Source organism: Myotis yumanensis, unplaced genomic scaffold (genome assembly GCF_028538775.1).
Source record: "Myotis yumanensis isolate MYYU_CA2020_CCGP unplaced genomic scaffold, mMyoYum1.0.hap1 SCAF_22, whole genome shotgun sequence".
Lineage (NCBI taxonomy): Eukaryota > Metazoa > Chordata > Mammalia > Chiroptera > Vespertilionidae > Myotis > Myotis yumanensis.
This window is the reverse complement of record NW_027223773.1, coordinates 12,319,691-12,339,088: the sequence shown is the minus strand read 5'-3', so window position 1 is coordinate 12,339,088 and position 19,398 is coordinate 12,319,691. Positions and strand designations below refer to the sequence as shown.

Here is a 19,398-nt window from a genome sequence, read left to right as displayed (position 1 = left end):
TGCTGGTTGACTCTCTTCAGGGATGATGCCTCTAGTTTTCCGGGGGGAAGAGGGACAGTCACCTGGCTTCATGGCAGGGGTGAAACTGTCCATTTTGGTTTCAGTCCTTGTACCACGCCTGCCTTCCAAGGTTGTCTGGAATCCTGAGAGCAGGCAGCTTGCTTCAGGAGACACTTAAGAACACCTTTCTCTACTTTGCTACATCAGGAACCACTCCCCCAACCCCCTTTCTGTCTTCACGCATTTCATTTGGGACTGTGGATATCTACTCCGGTGATGGCTGATGTCTCTCAGGAAATATATCCCCTATTCAGTGTCTTCGATGACTAGCTCAAATCTCAAAATTCGAAGATCAGAAAGATGTCTGTCCAAGAAAAATCGTATCCTTGTCCTCCTTTTAATTTAACATGGCTCCCACGACCACCATCTCTTGCTGGTTAGAACAGAGAGTTTAAAACTCTTGCATATTAAATTATGAGTTAACGACTGGCTTCTTTCTTGAAGTTTAAGTTAGACTTGATGTAAAATTATTTCCCTCCAAAGAAAGGATTCCTCCGTTAGGGAGAAAGCCTGCTCTTTCTGGTGAAGAAAAGCTTTAACGTTGCTAAAGGAATTCATCCCGAGGACCCGGCTGCTTCCCAGGGGCGAAGCCATCTCTCACCTTTCGTTCACCTCCGACCTCAATTTGTTTTCATCTTGGTTCACCTGTCACGTCGAAGGGAACTTGCCCTGATGACTACCTAGCGGTTCTCAATATGTCAGCACGTTTTCCGAAGCTACCTCTCGCCTTCATGCATGCATTAGCCTATAATTTATTCCTCAAGGCTGTGCTCTAGGCCTCATCTTCCTTACTAGATTATACATGAGGGCATGGATTGCCTCATTTTCAGGCTCAGATCAAATACTCAACCTCCATTTGCTTCTCTTAATAAGAATTTACCGATATTTGAAATAGCCCAAATGAGTTAATGACTTACATTTCTCCTTTCAAAATCACATACAGTATAAGAATTAGGGGCAGTTTTCTAAGAAATGGTTAATTTTGTTTTCTTCCAAGACTAGTACCTCCTATCACAATATGCACTATGCACTAACATAAAATTCTGAAAGGACAAAAAAAAAAAAATCTATAAACCAAATTAGGAAAAAAAGCAGAAGAATAATTATCTAATTTTATGTACTTTTCCAGAAAAAAAGTCACCTTTTTAAAATAATCACAATGGCCGAAACCGGTTTGGCTCAGTGGATAGAGCCTCAGCCTGCGGACTGAAAGGTCCCAGGTTCGATTCCGGTCAAGGGCATGTACCTGGGTTGCGGGCACATCCCCAGTGGGAGATGTGCAGGAGGCAGCTGATCGATGTTTCTCTCTCATCGATGTTTCTAACTCTCTATCTCTCTACCTTCCTCTCTGTAAAAAAATCAATAAAATATATTTTAAAAAAATCACAATGGAAACATAGATTTTATAATATAGAAATATAAAACTTTTTCACAAGAAATCATAATGTTCATGGTAGCATTGCTTCATGGAGCAACCTTGCTCTGCAATGCAACATCTGGAAACTGAACCCAGAAATTTGTCAACAGAAGACTGATTACATAACTTACACGAAGGAATATCAAGATGCTATTCTGATAATGTGGCTATCTACTGGTGTTATTTATTGACCTGAAAATATGACGTTGAGCCCTGGCTGGTGGGACTCAGTTGAGCGTCCTCCCATGCACTGAGAGGTCGCCGGGTTGCCTCCCAGTCAGGGCACATGCCCAGGGTTGCAGGCTTGATCTCCAGTGCTGGGTGGATAGGAGGCAGCCGATCAATGTTTCTCTCTCTCTCTTCCTCTCCCTTCTATGTCTCTCAAAAATCAATAAAACCATATTAAAAATATGATGCTGATAAGACAGGAATTCCACTTATAATTAAGAAATACTTTGACATGTGTACCACATATGAATATGGATTATCTCTAACTCTTTGTGTCAGGATTGGGAATTACATTTTGTTTCTTTCCCCAGATTTTTTGAATTTTTACAATGGACATGTATTTAAAACAAAAAAAATAAAGTCACTTTGGTTTTTTTAAAAAATTCATAAGAGCAAAAAGAACCAAGAACAAGTTTTTGATAATTTTAAAAAGGAACTGGAAACGCACAAAATGAAACAAAGGAAGATTAGAGATGTTATTTAATAAAGTGCTATCCCTACTCTCCATCATATCCCAATTTAATAAAAAATACAAGTGACTTGAAAAATAGTCACAGAAGAAGAAACAAATGGCCAATAGACATTTATAAAGCATTCAATTTTGCTATTATTCAGAGAAATTCATAATAAAACCAGATTATAGTCAAATATTGATTGCATGCCTACTCTATGCCAAATAGGGAAATCCATCCTTTATATTAATGGTCTCGATTAATCCTACAATGTAAGTGTTTATTTCCTTTTCTTGGAGAGTAAACATGAGCTTAATGATTTGCCTAAAGTCACTCCGATGGCGATTAGCCAGGCTCAGGCACAAACACAGGTCTCTCTACAGGGGTTGTTCTACCCACTGTGCAAATTGCCTCTCACTTTTTTAATTTAGTCTCTCACTTCTCCCACTGATATGTGTGCATCTATACCATGAGCAGAATTTATTTAGTACTTGAACACAGTAACACACATTAATAGTCTTACAGGGTTCATAGTCTTTGGACCAAAATAATCCCCATTTAGACATCTCCACTAACAGAATCATCAAAAATTCAGATTTATGTACAAAATTATCATTCTATTATTCACAACAGTTAAAAACTGGAAACATCTTAAATGTCTTGTGCATACAAATGATTCAATTAAAATTATATTTCCAAAGCATTTAGTGATCTAGAAAAATGATCATGAGGCAATATTAAGTGAAAAGGCAGAATACAAAACTATATTTATAGTATAAGCTCATTCACAATATAAATGTAGACTACATACACATTTACATGCACATAGAAAATTAACAATCGTTAGCTGGATGGTATTGTCCCAGAAAATGTTTTCTTTAATTCATCTTTGTATCTGTATCTAAATGCCCTATATTGAGAATGCCTTACTCCTAGAGTCACAAAAATATAAATGTCAGTAGTAATGTACATATGACTATCAGGTATTTTATTGCTACAATATTTTTTTCTGCTTTGCATATTTTTGGGGCTTTTTTTATTTATAATGATAATTTGCCTACCAACTTCCAATGTTCAAAAAGAATTTGATAAATGTACATGGACACGATCTTTTTTATCTGCCTTGAGCCAGTGGTATATTGAATGAATGAATAGTTTGTAAAGTTGAAAGAGTAAACTTACAAGTTTCTGGGTTAGTCTGAGATTACATCTGTGGCAAGACGATTCTAGTGTCATACAAAAGGATAATTGACTTAAACCCATTTTCACAGAAAACGTAGGTAAATTCTGGCTTTACAGAAGCATGAACTTTCCCCTGCGTTTTTATATACCAGCAATAGTGTGTAATTGCACTGGCATGAAATATAATATTTTACTATCATTAGGATTACAGCGATAATTGCTTTTTAAGAGAAAACATGACCCCTAATTTTTTATTCTTCTAGATTCTCATTTGACTTTTGGTAACGATTAGCAGAGTCTGACACCAGTCTCCTCTTACAGAATAAAATTTTTGTAGCATCTAAACATGCAGAAAAAAACTAGTTCAGCCGGGTGTGTGTTCTTTACTTCAATTAAACTCACACAGTTGGATACCTACTGTTGCCAAAACAGTAATATAATTTATACATTATAGTCCACACAGTAAAACTACACTAAAAGTCATTTAACAATATTTATAACACCATAAAGTACAGTGTTAAAATATATGAACTGCAATATGTACCAAAATTATAAAATTTGTTTCTCATCATCAGTGATTAAAACCGGGCTCATTGCTCTAGCCTCAATACCCACAACCCTGGTGACAGATTAGAATTCAAATTTTAATGATCAATTTACAATTAACAAGATAGAAGTGAAACAAATTAAACCAACCATTATATATAACGAGGCCCAATGGACTCCCATTGTTCCTCTTAATTACAAAACGCAGATCACAAATCCACAATGGGCAGGGTTAGCCATCAATCCACCAGCCGAGCAACCCGAGAGCGACAAGGATGGAAAAGAAAGAACAGAAGCAAAACCATGTCGCCCGGTTCTGCGCTCCACGTCCTGTTCTTTCCAACGTGGGAGTGTTGAGAGGCTGAACCCCAGCACGTGCTCAGGACCGGCCCAGCCTCTCGGGGTGTCCCCGGCCCGTTAGGCCACACTGCACCGCAAACATTTCACGGCCGATTCATTCATTCATCCACGTGCCAGGAAAGAGGGAACCCTTCTTACACTTTAACAAAGAAAAATCGCAGCAGCACGAAGGTATTTAAATAGCTCCACTTCCCAAGTTCAAGAACTACCCTGCAACTGCAGGGAGCTGTCAGCGACTGGGGAATGAGGGGGGAGGGGAGCTGAGTGCATGTGAGCTTCAGGGAGCATCGGCCAGAATGTCTGCCTGGCGTCCACGGGAAGGAAACGGGTGAACTCACTGGTCTGGCGGGCAAACACAAGCGAGACAAAACGCACCGGAGGGTCCCCTCATTTTTAGTTTTTAAAGGGGACGTGCCAGTCACAGGCCCTGGGCTGGGGGCACCGCAACTGCAGCGTGGAATGCGCATAAGGCTAATCACAGGGCTTCAGAGGACAGAAGCAATAGGCACTGCTATGGGGGAGAAACACACACACCGGACACACACACATGCACACACGCACGCATGCACGTGGGAACCGCTTCTGAACACCTCCCCGGGAGGCTGGGGTGGAGAGGTGGGGTGCGCAGGCATGGCTAGCCCCAGCTGCCACTTTCCCAGTCATTCCGCACGGGCCCCAGTCAAATGACGAGATCTGTGAGTAAAGAGAAAGCTTATTTTAAATGGAACGAACCCATGGGTTTAGTGTGGGATTTTGGATAATGTGAAACTCTTAGAGAAATGCCACTAAGACAAGGAGGAGCAGTAAAAATGTGCTTTCAATTGTTGACAGATACAAAATAAGATACACCTACTTTCAGGAAAACTTTTACTGTAGAAATCAGAAGCAAACTTGGATTAAACGTACCACGTGGTTGAAATAGTCATTTTGGAGCCTGAGTTCCGGGATGACAGCACTCCAAAATCTCCTCAGAGTTCAGGGGGAATGACTAATCCCCGAAGTTCACGGTATGGGAGGGCTTCCTGACGGTTTAATAAGTTTATAATTTTTATTCAAAAAGAAACACTCTGAGCTCTTCAAGCGTTATAGGTGGTTTCAAAGCAGAAAGCAATACCAAAACGGAATGTTACATTTTGAAAATCTCATAGTCTTTACATAAAGTCAGGGGGAATGAGGCTGAATTGAAAAGTTTAAGGGTAAACAAACAAAAAACTCTAAAATCACAATTTACCCTGTGGATTATATTCTTGTGAGACACATAAGATACTTATTTTATAAAGTTGAGAAGCTGTTTAAAGTTTTAACACTAGTAAGCAACAAGCCCTGGCCAGTTTGGCTCAGTGGATACAGCGTCGGCCTGTGGACTGGAGGGTCCCAGGTTCGATTCCAGTCAAGGGCACATGCCCAGGTTGTGGGCTCGATCCCCAGTTGGGGGCGTGCAGGAGGCAGCCGATCCATGATTCTCTCTCATCATTGGTATTTCTATCTCTCTCTCCTTTCCTCTCTGAAATCAATAGAAATATATTTAAAAAATAATAATAATAATAATAATAAGGAACAATTTATCGAGTGTTTGCTGTTTGCAGGACTTAGCTTGGGATCAACTTTCGAAGTTACAGGCGGTGCTGTTTTAATTCCTCAGATTTACAAAACAAGGCATTGGCCAGGGCAAGACCCAAATCACTACCAGACCCACATCTGATTTTCCTTTGCCTTTACTACAAAGGTTTTCCTTGTAATAATGACTATGTCCCTCAGGAAATAGCCCTCAGACCCCAGCAAAACCAATAGCAGCCAGGTGAAGTGAGGTCAAAGTGCCCACCCTCAGCACCACGCCAGCGGTGACACAGCAGCCACGTGCGCCCCTGGCCCAGCGCTGCGCTTGGTGCTTTATGTCTGGATGTGTACCTGTGACTCTCTCTCTGTAAATTCCCAGTTCCCACAGCCATCCCGAACACGGTGTTAGACATGTCCTTACACAGGGAGAAGCTGGGGTTTGTGCCCACGGTTACGAAGCTACATGGCAGAGTGGGATTCAAACCTGCTTCTCTCTGAATTCCCAAGGGCTTTTTACTGCACATTCCCTGGGTCATTAACAAAGGGACAGGCTGGAACCAGAGTCAATCAGGATTGGGGGTGGGGAGAGCACCACACTTGTTTCATTCATTCATTCATTCATTCACTCATTCAACAAATACATATTGAGTGCCTCTGTGTGTCAGATGAAAGAAACACATTCAATGGATAAAGCAGTGGTTAAGAGCTACAGGAATCAGAGCATGAGGAGCTGGGGTGGGGTTGAGGTTCAAGTTCGCTAGACCAGCACAGGGTAAGCTGACAGACCGGCAGCAGGATGAAGGGGCCCCGGGGGAGCAGGGCACAGGTAAACCCACTCACCTGCCCAGTACGCCCACTTCTCCTTGGGGATTTAAAGATTAACTTTTCCCCCAAACGTTCCCATCATAACTACTTGTCCTGGATTTTTTTAGCAGTAGATGTAAAATACTGCACTTGTAAGAAAGACCTTCGGTTTTGGAACCAGAAATACCTAAGGTGGAACCCTAGCTCTCCCACTCCCCAGCCATTTAAACACTCTGTGGACTGGTTTCCTCATCTGTAATTCCTGTCTCCAGCTGTTGTGAGAATGAAATCATATTTACTGAGCATACAGCACCCCTTTCCCTTTTATCCACTTCAATTTCCTGAGTTATTCCTCAGAAAGCAAGGTAATTAATCAATAATCACTCACAAAGCAATCTTAAAATATGGTATTGTAAACCCCAGATCAATATAACTTTTCTTAAATTATATAATTCAGCTGGTTTGTTCCTAACAATTACCTATGCTTGGATCGATGTGAGGCAAATCAAACATTTCTCGTTAGGAACAGCTCCTGTTGATATTTTATAAATCTCTTTCATGACAAAATCACGTGGGTTTCCTTGTCAGACTTCCTGAAAATAGCTGGCATTGTGGGTCCTGAGCCTTCCTCTCCCCAAACAAGGTATTTAATTAGTATTTGCAGCCTGGCCGGTGTGGCGCAGTGGTTGAGCGCCCACCTATGAACCAGGAGGTCAAGGTTCAATTCCGGGTCAGGGCACATGCCCGGGTTGCGGGCTCCATCCCCAGTGTAGGAGCATGCAGGAGGCAGCCGATCAACGATTCTCTCTCACCACTGATGTTTCTCTCTCCCCCTCCCTTCCTCTCTAAGATCAATAATTAGTATTTGCTAAGAAGGAACACGTCAGAGCAGTTCTCAGTGGCTATCGGAGCCCCTGCCTGCCTGTGGGCAGAGAGAAGTGGAGTCATAAGCCTCCGATTGCCCCCAAAGACGCAGGGATGGGGATTCTATCGCTAAGCCAGCTCACTGATGGAGGAACCCCAGGTAGGGCTCAGAGCGATCACATGCTCTGATCCACTAAGAAATCCTTTCTGAATGAGATGCCTAAGTCAGTAGATGCCATATTGCTTGCTCTGTGCAGATCTAAGTGAGTTTCAGAAAAACACAGAAGGGAAGCTACGCAGGTAACTTTCTCCTTAGGTTATAGGGTAATGTGACATTTGATATCTAGCTAATTACATGAATGTTGCCTTTGAGAGTTCAATTCAAAGGATGCTGTCCAATAGTGCTCATTTACCAGAGGGACCCACGGCTCAAACAGGTCAAATAAACTTCTCTGAGATTACAGTTCTTGTCAGAGCTGAGATGGGAACTCAGGCTTTTTACCATGTGGAATATAAAATCATTCATTCATTGAGATAATCTGATTAGAAAGTGTGCAAAAAAAATTCAATAAGATCCCAATCAGTGGGCTTCTAAAAGAGTAGTGTACATATAAAATGCATGGTGGCTAGCTCATTAAAATAAAATACTTCTAGAAAGGGAAGGAAAGAATGGCTTTAGTCTATTTATTTCAAAGTATCACCTTCCATTCTATAGATACACATTCCAACTATTATTATTTGACCTAAAGATGGCTTTTGTGTGTGTATAGCTAAAGAGAACTGTGATAATGGATGGAAATGTTACACGTAACAACATAAGACTTGGAAACTGCTTGACTCATCTGCATCCTTTGTTACAAGGGTTGCCATGCCATCTTGACCTTTGTGTGTGAAATTTCCTAGTTTTCAATCCTAACCATTAAAAAAGTCAAATAACAGCACAGACTCATAATTACGAAAAGAACACCCAGGTGTCTGTAAGGACGACTAAGAAGATGTTCATTCAGAGAAAATATTTTCTCAGGAAATATATCACCACACATAGGAGTCCCCCCTTATCCATGAGGATATGTTCCAGGACCTCAGTGGATGCTTGAAAAATCTGTTTCTTCGTGTACATTCAGACGTTTGATAAAATTTAATTTATAAACGGGGCACAGTAAGAGATGAACAGGAACTAATAATAAAATAGAGTAACTATAACGATATACTACAATAAAAACCACATGACTGTGGTCTCTCTCTCTTCCAACCTCTCAAAATACCTTATTATCCCGTGCTTCCACTTTCTCTTAAAGGAAGCACTTAGGACTTCCCTGTGGCGTGTCCGAATTGCCAGCAGCTCTAGTTTGGTGCTTTGGGGCCATCATTAAGTAAAATAAAGGTGACTGTCCAGCCGTCGTGGCTCAGTGGTTGAGCATCGACCTAGGATCGAGGAGGTCAAGGTTTGATTCCCGGTCAGGGCACAAGCCCAGGTTATGGGTTTGGTCCCCAGTGTGGGGCGTGCAGGAGGCAGCCGATCAATGATTCTCTTTCATCATTGATGTCTCTCTCTCTCTCTTTCCTTCTTCCTTCCTCACTGAAATCAATAAAAATATATATGTAAAAAAAAGAGTAAAACTATGAACAAGGGGGGACTACTGTACCTAATTTTGACATTCGACTGTAAAATAGTGGAAATGCTGTGCTGTAAAGAAAAATTACAGAATTTAAACAAACAGTGCTCTGAAAGTATTACATAATATCACCTACCTGCTCTTTTGAGAGATTTGTTCCAGTTTCTTGGCTAACGTACAGCACTCTTCCTTTAACTTTGTCAAAAATGCATTCTGGGAGGTCAGCAATGAATACTGTTCACTTTCTAGAAATAACAATAACCCCCCACCAACATAAGATGTTTATGGCTGGAGCTCTGCAGTGCTTCCATATGTAGAGTGTAAACACGCTAAGACGCTACCCACGTCCCATATGCTACGAGGTCACGTTCAATGTCCTCAGTCAAAGGGCTGCTCACCTGGTGAGACTCTGAATCTTGCGAGACATTTATTTTTCGAAGACTTACTCACCAGAAACATTTCTGATCACACCAGCGTGGTGTCATGTTTCAACAGTCACTAGATTACCCAATACCCCAGTGGAGTCATATATGCTTATATCTTGTAATATGCCAGATATGATATTTTTATTTGGACAATTTTACTATAAAGTGTCAACAATTATTACAATCAGATAACTCAAAGCTGAGGTATTGAGGAACTCTCTTCTATGCTGTCATTCATGCTTGATGTTTCGTGTCTGCTCGCATATTTCATTACCCACCCTGCCAACCTTGCATACCCCTTGCTCATTATGAAGGTCAACTATGTCATCTCATTTCACTGTCAACAGTATGAGCCTCAATGAAGATCTGGTCAAAGAGATTGAAGAGAGTGTGGTATTTTTGTGCAACGTAAGAGGAAGTGTTGTTAAGATGGTTCTACAGTTCCATAATCTTATCTTGCTCGGGGATTGGCCCAACTCCATGATCACGAGGATCCTGCTAGCAGTGGAGGCAAACAATAATTTAGCCTCTAATTTCCTCCTCTTTTCTTTTCATGGAAAACATCTAATAAGTCTGGCGAATTTTCTTTTTTTTTTTTCGTGACAAATTCTAGTAGGAGAACGTCTCTAATAAAGTTGCTGGAGGAAATTACGTGACTCAATACAACATTTGCCTCTTCATAAGTAAAGAGATTATTTAATGAATGGCACGTTAGCTATGTTTCAGCTTAGAGAATGTGCGGTAAATTTTGACCACGCCATCAAATCCCGTGGGCATTAAATCAGGTGAAAATCACCCTTAAGTGTGAGGCTTCCGAAGGCCCTTTATTTCTTTTCCCTTGTAGCAGAAAGCACTCAAAGCACAATAAATCAAAGCACTGGAAAGTAAGCCACATTTTTTCTGCAAGAGGCAGATCAATGAAACTTTTGTTTTACCGGGACGATCAGCCTGGAGGATGTGGCGTGGAATCGTAATGAGTTGCCACAGCCCTGTTGTGACTAACACTGTCTGCGAACTCACCGCTCAGAAGTGCAAAGACCCGCATCCCGCCCCGACTGCACAAACCCGACTGCCTGTTTCAAAGGGCATTTTCCTTTCGAATGAAAGGTAAGGAGCTGCTGGCCAGCTCGGCCTGCAGAACAGCGCCAACGCGATGAAAGATGGCAATTTTTAGCCAAGCTGCCAGCTGTGGTCAATGCCTTGTATTAGTGAATTTCCACAGCAGTTGGGAGAACTTGAAGAATGCCACGGATTACACATCACCCGCAACTGGGCTGGGGGGCAGGCGGGGGCGGCGTTTAAATGCTAAAAATGTTCGAAGCTGCAAAGATTAAATAAAGGAACGTATCCATTTGGAGCCGCTGAATGACATCCAGCTGCGACAGTGAATTAAGAACCGATTAATGGCGAAAGCTTTTCTCCAGTTTGGATGCGGAAGCAGACTCATTAGGCTCTGAGAGGCGCTCTAATGCGTGTTCTGTGGGAGCCGTTCCGTGCTATTCAGGAGACTTTAACGGGGAGCTCGGAGCGCTTCCCGCAGAGCTTCGGATGCTATTTTCTTTCTGTAACATGTGTGCTCGCGAACCCAGCCAAAAACAAGCCCTTTGTTTTTCTACTTTGTTGTGGTCCCTCTCAGCTCTCCGTTCCTTGCACACAGGTAAATAAACTCATAATCCAGATGGTGCAGCAGATGTGAGAGCAGCACTCCGAAATCAACAGACAGTGGGCACTGCTTCCCGCTCTCCCTTTTAAACGCTAACTAATATGTAATTCGGAATCTCCGGTGTAGTTAGCATCTGCTCCCTTCGGCCAGCCAAAGGTTACAGGTGTTCCTGATGTCATTTCACAGTGAGGCGTGGGCCCGGCTGGCGGGCGCGGGCCCCCGCTCTGGCCCCCCCGCCCCCCACCTACCGGTCCTGTCATGCTGGGCCTCCATTTGCTGCATCTTCTGTGTCAGCTCCTGCTCCCTTTGCTGGGCCTGAAGGGCTTGGGCCTTTGCCTCGCTGCTGAAGCTCTGCTGAATGGTCTCTTTTTCCAGTCTGCGAGGCAGGGAGGAGACAGAAGTTAATCCACAGATGCACGCACCCCCATGCCTTCCCCACGGGCCACAGGGAGCTGAGACGCAGTAAATTGTTCAGCATAAGAAACAACAGTCTTTCCACTCCCTCCCCCCGCAATTAGGGGGAAATCCAAAGGACCTTTCATACAATGTGAAGTCCAGCCCGTCCATCCAAGTGGACTCAGGACTCAACTTTCCACATCAAAAAATCGTGACAACTGAGGGATGGTAGTTGGTAACCTTGAAACGCAAACACCTTGTAACTTTTCCTTGAATCCTCACCCGAAGATATTTTCCCATTGATTTTTAAAGAGAGTGGACGAGGGGGAAAGGCAGAGAGAAATATCGATGTGAGAGAAACACATCAACTGGTTGCCTCCTGCACGAGCCCCGACCAGAGCCCAGGCCGGGGAGAAGCCTGCCACCGAGGTACGTGCCCTTGACGGGAATCAAACCTAGGACCCTTCGGTCCGTAGGCCGACGCTCTATCCACTGAGCCACACTGGCCAGGGCTGCTGTAACATTCTTCATGTGTTGTGGCCCTGGAGAGTCTTTTATCTGATGACTGGTTACTATTTCCCAAAGGTCCTGGAGCTAAAGGAACAGCAGGGCTCAATACGCCCAGACTGGAATTCTGGAAACGAAGCTTTGCAGGCCACTTCCACTTCCCTCCCAGAGGAAAATGGAATCACAAATATAACAGCGGAGCTTCTATCTGGAGGCAAGTAAAGGATGTGCATGTTTTGTGGAATATTTTCACCTATCAGCCACGTCATGTGAACATGTATGAAATGAATCACTTGCCCGGCACTTCATAATAGAAGCCCCTGTGGGTCACACGGAGAGAAACTGCAGGGTAAGACGCTTTCTATGCTATAAAGACAATCGCCCATCCACTGTGATTGGATGGAGACCCTTCCATTGGGCCAATGGTCACTCTCCAATCACAGTGGCTCCTAAAGAGAGAAACTTCCTGAGCTAGAACCTGAGGATGCAAAGGACCTCATGGCAGGAGGCACTGTGGATGCTGACGCTGTGCACATACACACACACACACACACACACACACGTGTGCTCCGTATACACACGCTCACACACACGTGTGCTCCGTATACACACGCTCACACACACGGTCACATACACATACACACCCAAGCTCACATACACATACTCACACATGCTTACATACACACACAATGCTCACACACACACACTCACATACACTCACACACACATACATGCTCACACAAGCTCACACACATGCTCACATACACACTCACATGCTCACATACACACTCACATGCTCACATGCACACACACAATGCTCACACACACACACTCACATACACTCACACACACACACACACATGCTCACACAAGCTCACACACATGCTCACATACACACTCACATGCTCACATGCACACACACACATTAGGTTGGTTCTTCATACTCTAAATCTGGGTGAGTGAGATGAGGGTTTCCTTCAATTAACCAACTTAGCTCTTGCTAACGCCGATCCCCTTGCGGGCACTTCTCCTCCATGCTGCTTCAGTTTACTAACTGAGATACTGACGGCCTTGCCTTTGCCAAACTGAAAATAAACAATTGCATCTCTACTGGCGTATGTACCGCTGTGGGACCTCCGTTCACTGGCTTCTAATTATAGAGCAACATAAGGAAAGCCTGCATCAAGGCCGGTCAACGCGGGTGGCAATGTTGTGGTGGAAAATTCCAGAAGGAAAATACACCCACACCTCACTCAAGCAGAATCACCAGGGGTCCTCCCTAACGTGAGGAGGGTCCCTTCCGGTGTTTCAAGTGACAACACCCCCTTGGGTTTGCTCCAAGGCCTTGCCTCGCGCTCAGTTCCAAACTCCTATATTTAACAAATGGACAGATGAGGCCATGCTTTCCTCCTCAGTCACACCATGGGCTTTCCGGCCATGGATCATTGCACGTGTCTCTCTCTGTTTTCCTGGGCTCTCTCCCCCCAGCCCTTTCTCACCCCCCATCCCAGCCCCTGGCCCCCCGCTCAGTGTACATCACTCCTTCAAGCCTGCTCAGAATCCTCCCCTCTCCTTCCATTTTTATCTAGTGAACTATACCCTGTCTTCAGTGTCCTCATATATGTTGTGCGTGCAGACAGCCTCCTAAGGCAGCCTTTATCGCACTTCCATTACTGCTCTACACATCTGCCTTCTTTGTCATCTTTGTCTCTCTGTCCGAGCCCAGCTCAGTCCTTGGCACATGGCACCTAGGAAATGGGCAGCGAGTGTTCCATGAACGAATGTCCTTCTGTCCTGAGCACAGGGGGAGGCAGCTGCAGTCTTGAAGGGAAGCCGGGGGACCTGCTCGAGTCTTAGATGCGGAGGCAAACACCCCGTTAGACAGTGGCTGGAAGAGGCGGCTCTCATGGCAGCTGGGGCTGACGCTGCTGAGGGCATTGTGGGCGCTCACTGAGTCACATCCCCACGTCAGACCCGCCTTAGAGCTGGGGGTACAGGCAGGGAGACCTGGGCTCTGAGATCTCTAATAACTGGGTGACCATAAGATGCGTTGTTAAAACCAATACCCACTGGAGCGGAGAAGGGCAGGATTGATCATTACACAGAGACAACAGTCAGATCGGGACTCCCCTTTGCAAACTGGGGCTCTGTTTCCCTTCACAAAGGGGTTGCCAGTCTCCCACCAATGTCTGGAATGAGACGGTGCCTAAGTACTGAAACCCGAAATCCAATGCAGAAAAGGAACCACGATTACCGTGGGTCTCCCGATAAAACAACCTAAAGGAACACTCCACCCACAAATGCTGAGTTCACATCAACTTTTGTTTCTTAAATCCTTGTCCAACGTTCACTCTATTTGAAAAACCACACCTTTTATTTTTCAGGGCAGAAAACTTGGCACATTTCTGCTTTCCAACCTCCTTCTCTTCCCTTCCTCCCATGTTGCCTTCTCCCCTTGCAGGTTTGTTCCGACTGAGCAGATTTTTTATAAAACCTTAAAATGCGAGAAATGAAAGGGAATCTCAAATCTGTTTAATCAAATCCTGTCACGTTATAGTTGAAAATAAAAGAGGGTCCTAAATAATTCGAAATCTGCTCAAAGGTCATGTGGTAAGTGATGTAAAGGCAGAGGTGAGATTGAAATATTTTGATTTAGGGAAACCTATTTTTAAAAATATATTTTTATTGATGTCAGACAGGAAGGGAGATGGAGAGAGAGAAACATCAATGATGACAGAGAATCATTGGTTGGCTGCCTCCCACACGCCCCATACTGGGGATGGAGCCCACAACCGGCCTGTGCCCTGACCAGGAATCGGACCATGACTTCCAGGTTCATAGGTCAACCTCCAGGTTCATAGGTCAATGCTCAACCATTGAACCATGCTGGCTGGGCAGGAAACCATTTTATAACACTCTAGGAGTAATGCATTAATCGATTGAAAGAATTAATAAAAAACAAATAAGTTAGGCATCCAAGGAAGAAATTAGAGAAAATGTAAAGGAATTCATTTAATATTTATGTGAAAGATACTCTACTAGGCACTGGGTCAAATAAAGGTAAACATGGCGTAGTCCTTATCCTAAAAGGACTAGGGAGAGAAGGTAGGAGAGAAATACACTACAGTAGAGGCAGAAGGGGAAAAACCACCAAAACACAGAGAAATGGAAGGTTATTTCCAGCTGCGGTTTGAGCGGCTCATGAAAAAGAGTTGTCAGTCCTCCTGACTGGTTTTCATTCAGTCCTCAGACACGGATGATCTCATTTAACCAGACTGGTGGTTGCCCCTATTTTACCAATCAGAATGAAAGCAGGGGGAGGGGCAAAGAATTTCTTTGTTGTTGTTAAAATGAGACTGAAAGCTTTATTCATAATCGCTGAGAACTGGAAACAACCTAAATATCCACTAAGTGCTAAATGGATAAACAAAGTGTGGTAGAGACTCACAACTGAACACTCGCCAGAGCAGCAACACAGAGGGACAAGCTATGAGAACCGACGGCACATGGATGAACCTCAAAAGCATATCCTTAAAGAACCCGGGCACCAAAGACATCTTGTAGGGTTTCACCTATTGACATTCTAGAAAATTCCACCTGGAGTGACAGATCGCATTGCCAGGACCCAAGATAGGGGACGGGCACCAGATAGAAATGTGCTGATAGAAATGTTCAGTATCGTGATTATAATGGTTAAAAATGTGCAATCTGTCAAAATACATTTAATTGCACACTTAAAATCATGGATTTTTGTGATATCTACATTGATCTCCATAGAGCTGATTTTTTAAAGGAGCAAATACACTAAAAAAGAATAGGAACATCCCTTTCCTCCAAGTTACCAATGTTGCCTGTGATCACATGTGCATGTGCGGGCCACCTCCGTGTTTTCTTGTTGACAATTAAGCATGAAAAGGTGTCATCAGGGCCTGGAGAGGCCTCACACATGGACTAAGGAAACACAAGGGTTCAGTCGCTCCTTTTCCCAATAAGACCATGTAAGCAACCTATTCCACATCAAACTCTCACCTACTAGTGTCACAGCCAATGGCGACTTTTCTACTCTAATGTTCTTCTTGTTCATTAGTTAATATTGTGCTATAAGGAAGAGTTTTCCCTCCGCCCTGTATTAACCCACTGATATCAGCATGGAGTCATGGATAATCCATGAGGATCATTATTTATTTTTATGTTCATCTCACCCCAGATTTGGCCCGTGGGAACCACTTTCAGCTGGTTCCTGCCTGATATCTCTCTATTATTCTCGTGTCCTTCTAGGCTTCCTACCCCCACAAGATGCTCCAGGCTCATCTTATTTATGTATTTTATTGTTTATTTTTTATTTTCTGTTATAGTTTACATCCAACATTACTTTGTATTGGGTTCAGGTGTACGGGATAGTGGTTAGACAATCTCGTCTTATATGTCGTTGTGCCAGTCTTGGACTCAGTACTTGTCCAAGGAGCTCTTGTGCCTTCTAGTGGAGAATGGTCTTTAGAAACCAAGATCTGTCACTAGGTGGTGCTCACTGCTACTGAGAAGGCTGCTTCTAGGTCATCTTAGTAGACACAGCCCGGATATGAACATACACACACACATAGATAAATATGAATATCTTTACTATGTGTTTATGTGATTTTATATATATATATATATATATATATATATATATATATACATTTATACTGTTTCCAATCCAATCCAACAACATTGTGGAACCTATTCTCCCCTCTTTCCATAACTAACTTCCTTCCTCAAAAGTGAGAAACTTGCCCTGGACAGTTTGGCTCAGTGGATGGAGCGCTGGCCTGCGGACCAGAGGGTCCCAGGTTCGATTCTGGTCAAGGGCACGTACTTTGGTTGCAGGCTCCTCCCGTCCCAACCCCTGGTTGGGGCTCATGCAGGAGGCAACCAATTGATGTTTCTCTCACATCAATGTTTCTGTGTGTCTTTCCCTCTCCCACTCTCCCTAAAATCAATGGAAAAATATCCTCAGGTGAGAATTAAAAAAAAAAAAAAAAAAAAAAAAACAGCAGAAAGTGAGAAACTTGGCTCCCATCATCTTCAACATATTTACTTATTTATTCAGACTTAGAATACTCAGAAAGTACTTTCAAAATTGCTCACCTACTATGGAAAGCAAATCTACTCATAAGTGGCATTAAATATCTACCCAAAGTTTTGTGGGTTTTTGTGATTTTTTTTTTAATAATTGCAAACACCACTTGCAGTTGGTTCTCCTTGTGTTCTGGGAAAATTACATCTTGAGAGGCCCAACACTCACAGAGGTAGGGGCCAGAGGATGGCATCGCTCTCCTTATTACCTATGTGACCTCGGACACGTAACTTAATGCTTTTAACCTTGGGGTTCTTCACTCAAATAGGACAGAAAAAACCCTACCTCAAAGGACTAATAGTTGTAGCGACCTATTATTTATTAATGTTTACCATAAGCTAAACTCATTACATGTGCTCTTTTCTTTAACCCTCACACAACTGTCTTATAAGCCTTACTTTATAAATGAGGAAACTGAGGCCTGGAGAGGTTATATAATGTGTCCCAAGTCCCCCAGTTATCAAGGGGCGTAGCCAGGACTCTACCTGACTCTAACAGAAGTCCACAGTTTGAATTTCTATGCTTTCATCTCTTACTTGATCAGGGAGGCAGAGAAATAACAGAGGTTGAAAGGTAACAAGAATCTAATTTCAATGATCCGTGTGTGTGTGTGTGTGTGTGTGTGTTCGTCCTTCAATACCTACATTATCTATCCTAACAGCCAAATCCCAAGTTAGTTCTCCTCCTTCCCATTTTTCTTATATGTTATTGGGTCACTTCCTTCTACAATGATATCATCAGTTAGTAGTATTTTCCTTTGATAAATATATTTACCTTTGCAAAAGCACTGAAAGGCTCACAAAAACATCTGCTTCAAGTAAGTCACAGACTCCCAGGGAAGATAAGGATGTACATCTCACCTGGAATGTAGGTGCCAGAAGAATAGAGCCCTTTGTTTGATCACTGATTTATCTCAAGAGACTGGAATGGTGCCTGGCACACAACTGTGTGATAAAAACAAGTATTTGATGAATGAATGAATGAATGAATGAGCAAATGAACAGTTAGGAGAAAGTACTAAGTATCCACACAGGCATAAGGATCCTCCTGTCTACTGATTCAAAGAAGAAAATGGGCCCTAGCAGGTTTGGCTCAGTGGATAGAGCATCGGTCTGCCGACTGAAGGGTCCAGGGTTCGATTCTGGTCAAGGGCACATGCCCTGATTGTGGGCTCAATCCCCAGTGGGGGGCATGCAAGAGGCAGCCGAACAATGATTCTTTCTCATCATTGATGTTTCCAACTCTCTCTCCCTCTCCCTTCCTCGCTGAAATCAATAAAAATATATTATTTTTAAAAAGAGGAGAATGGGATAAGATAATCACTATGTCAGCCAATAATTTAATTTAGTTTCATTATTGTTGATGATAATAAAATAATCAAATTAGTAGAAAGCATGATGTCTTCCATGTCTGAGATACAAACCACGTGGTTATGTTCTCACGTTGGGGCAAATGTAGAAATGACAGGATGGAACAAACAGGGAGAGAAAAATACTAGAGAACTAGGATTCAGAAACCCCACCTTCCTCAGGTATGCAAGACACTGAACGGCACCACACACATTTCCAAGAGTAAACTGTTTCTATCTGCTTCATTGAGAAGCATGTCAGAATTTTAAGCACAACGGTGAGAGATGACTTATCAGATGAGAGCATGACTCTCTTCTAGGAAAAGGAGCAGAAACAGAAAGGCGGTCAACTTCTTTCAAAGGAATAAGCACAAGACAAAGGAGGTAACAGAAACATCCCTGAAATAATTTCCCCTCAAATAACGTTCTCTTACGGTAGCTCTGAAATCATGTGAAAACTCTTGGATGTGCTGGGCTGGACAGTCCCGGCTTCCGGTACACCTTCTGCACGACTCACATTTACTTAAAACACAACCCGGGTCTGGCCGTCTCCCCTCTACTGGTCTGTGCTTCCCATCCTACAAATGCACTGGCCTCTGTTCTCCACAACGAGTGTGCAGGGCAGGGAGACGGAGCAGATACCACTGTGACAGACGAGGCACCCCCAGCTGAGTGGTCTAAGGGGTTTGCTGAGGCCACACAGTGAGGGGTAAGGGGCACAGCTAGAACCAGAACCATCTTGTCATTCCAAGGTCACTGTCCTTCCCATGCCGTGGCCTCACAGGAGGGCTTTCGTCAGACTCCGCCGGGACTGACCGGCAGGCCCTGAGTGACGGATGAAGGGTTACTCTGACACA

The 19,398-nt window shown here is 43.4% G+C and overlaps 1 protein-coding gene across 5 annotated transcripts in view; it reads right to left on the bottom strand.

Annotated features, from left to right (window-relative positions):
• The window catches only part of SDCCAG8 (SHH signaling and ciliogenesis regulator SDCCAG8), a 205,974-nt gene that overhangs the window by 69,151 nt on the left and 117,425 nt on the right, over nucleotides 1-19,398 (bottom strand). For 3 of the 5 annotated variants that reach the window (XM_070401360.1, XM_070401361.1, XM_070401362.1), the window contains exons 14-15: nucleotides 11,423-11,550; nucleotides 9,223-9,331 (exon numbers count right to left, since the gene is read on the bottom strand). The exons of 1 other annotated variant lie outside the window; for it this stretch is intronic. In XM_070401360.1, the coding sequence (XP_070257461.1) occupies nucleotides 9,223-9,331; nucleotides 11,423-11,550 (237 nt within the window). The remainder of the gene's footprint in view (nucleotides 1-9,222; nucleotides 9,332-11,422; nucleotides 11,551-19,398) is intronic. One more of the 5 variants, XM_070401364.1, reaches the window with a different exon arrangement.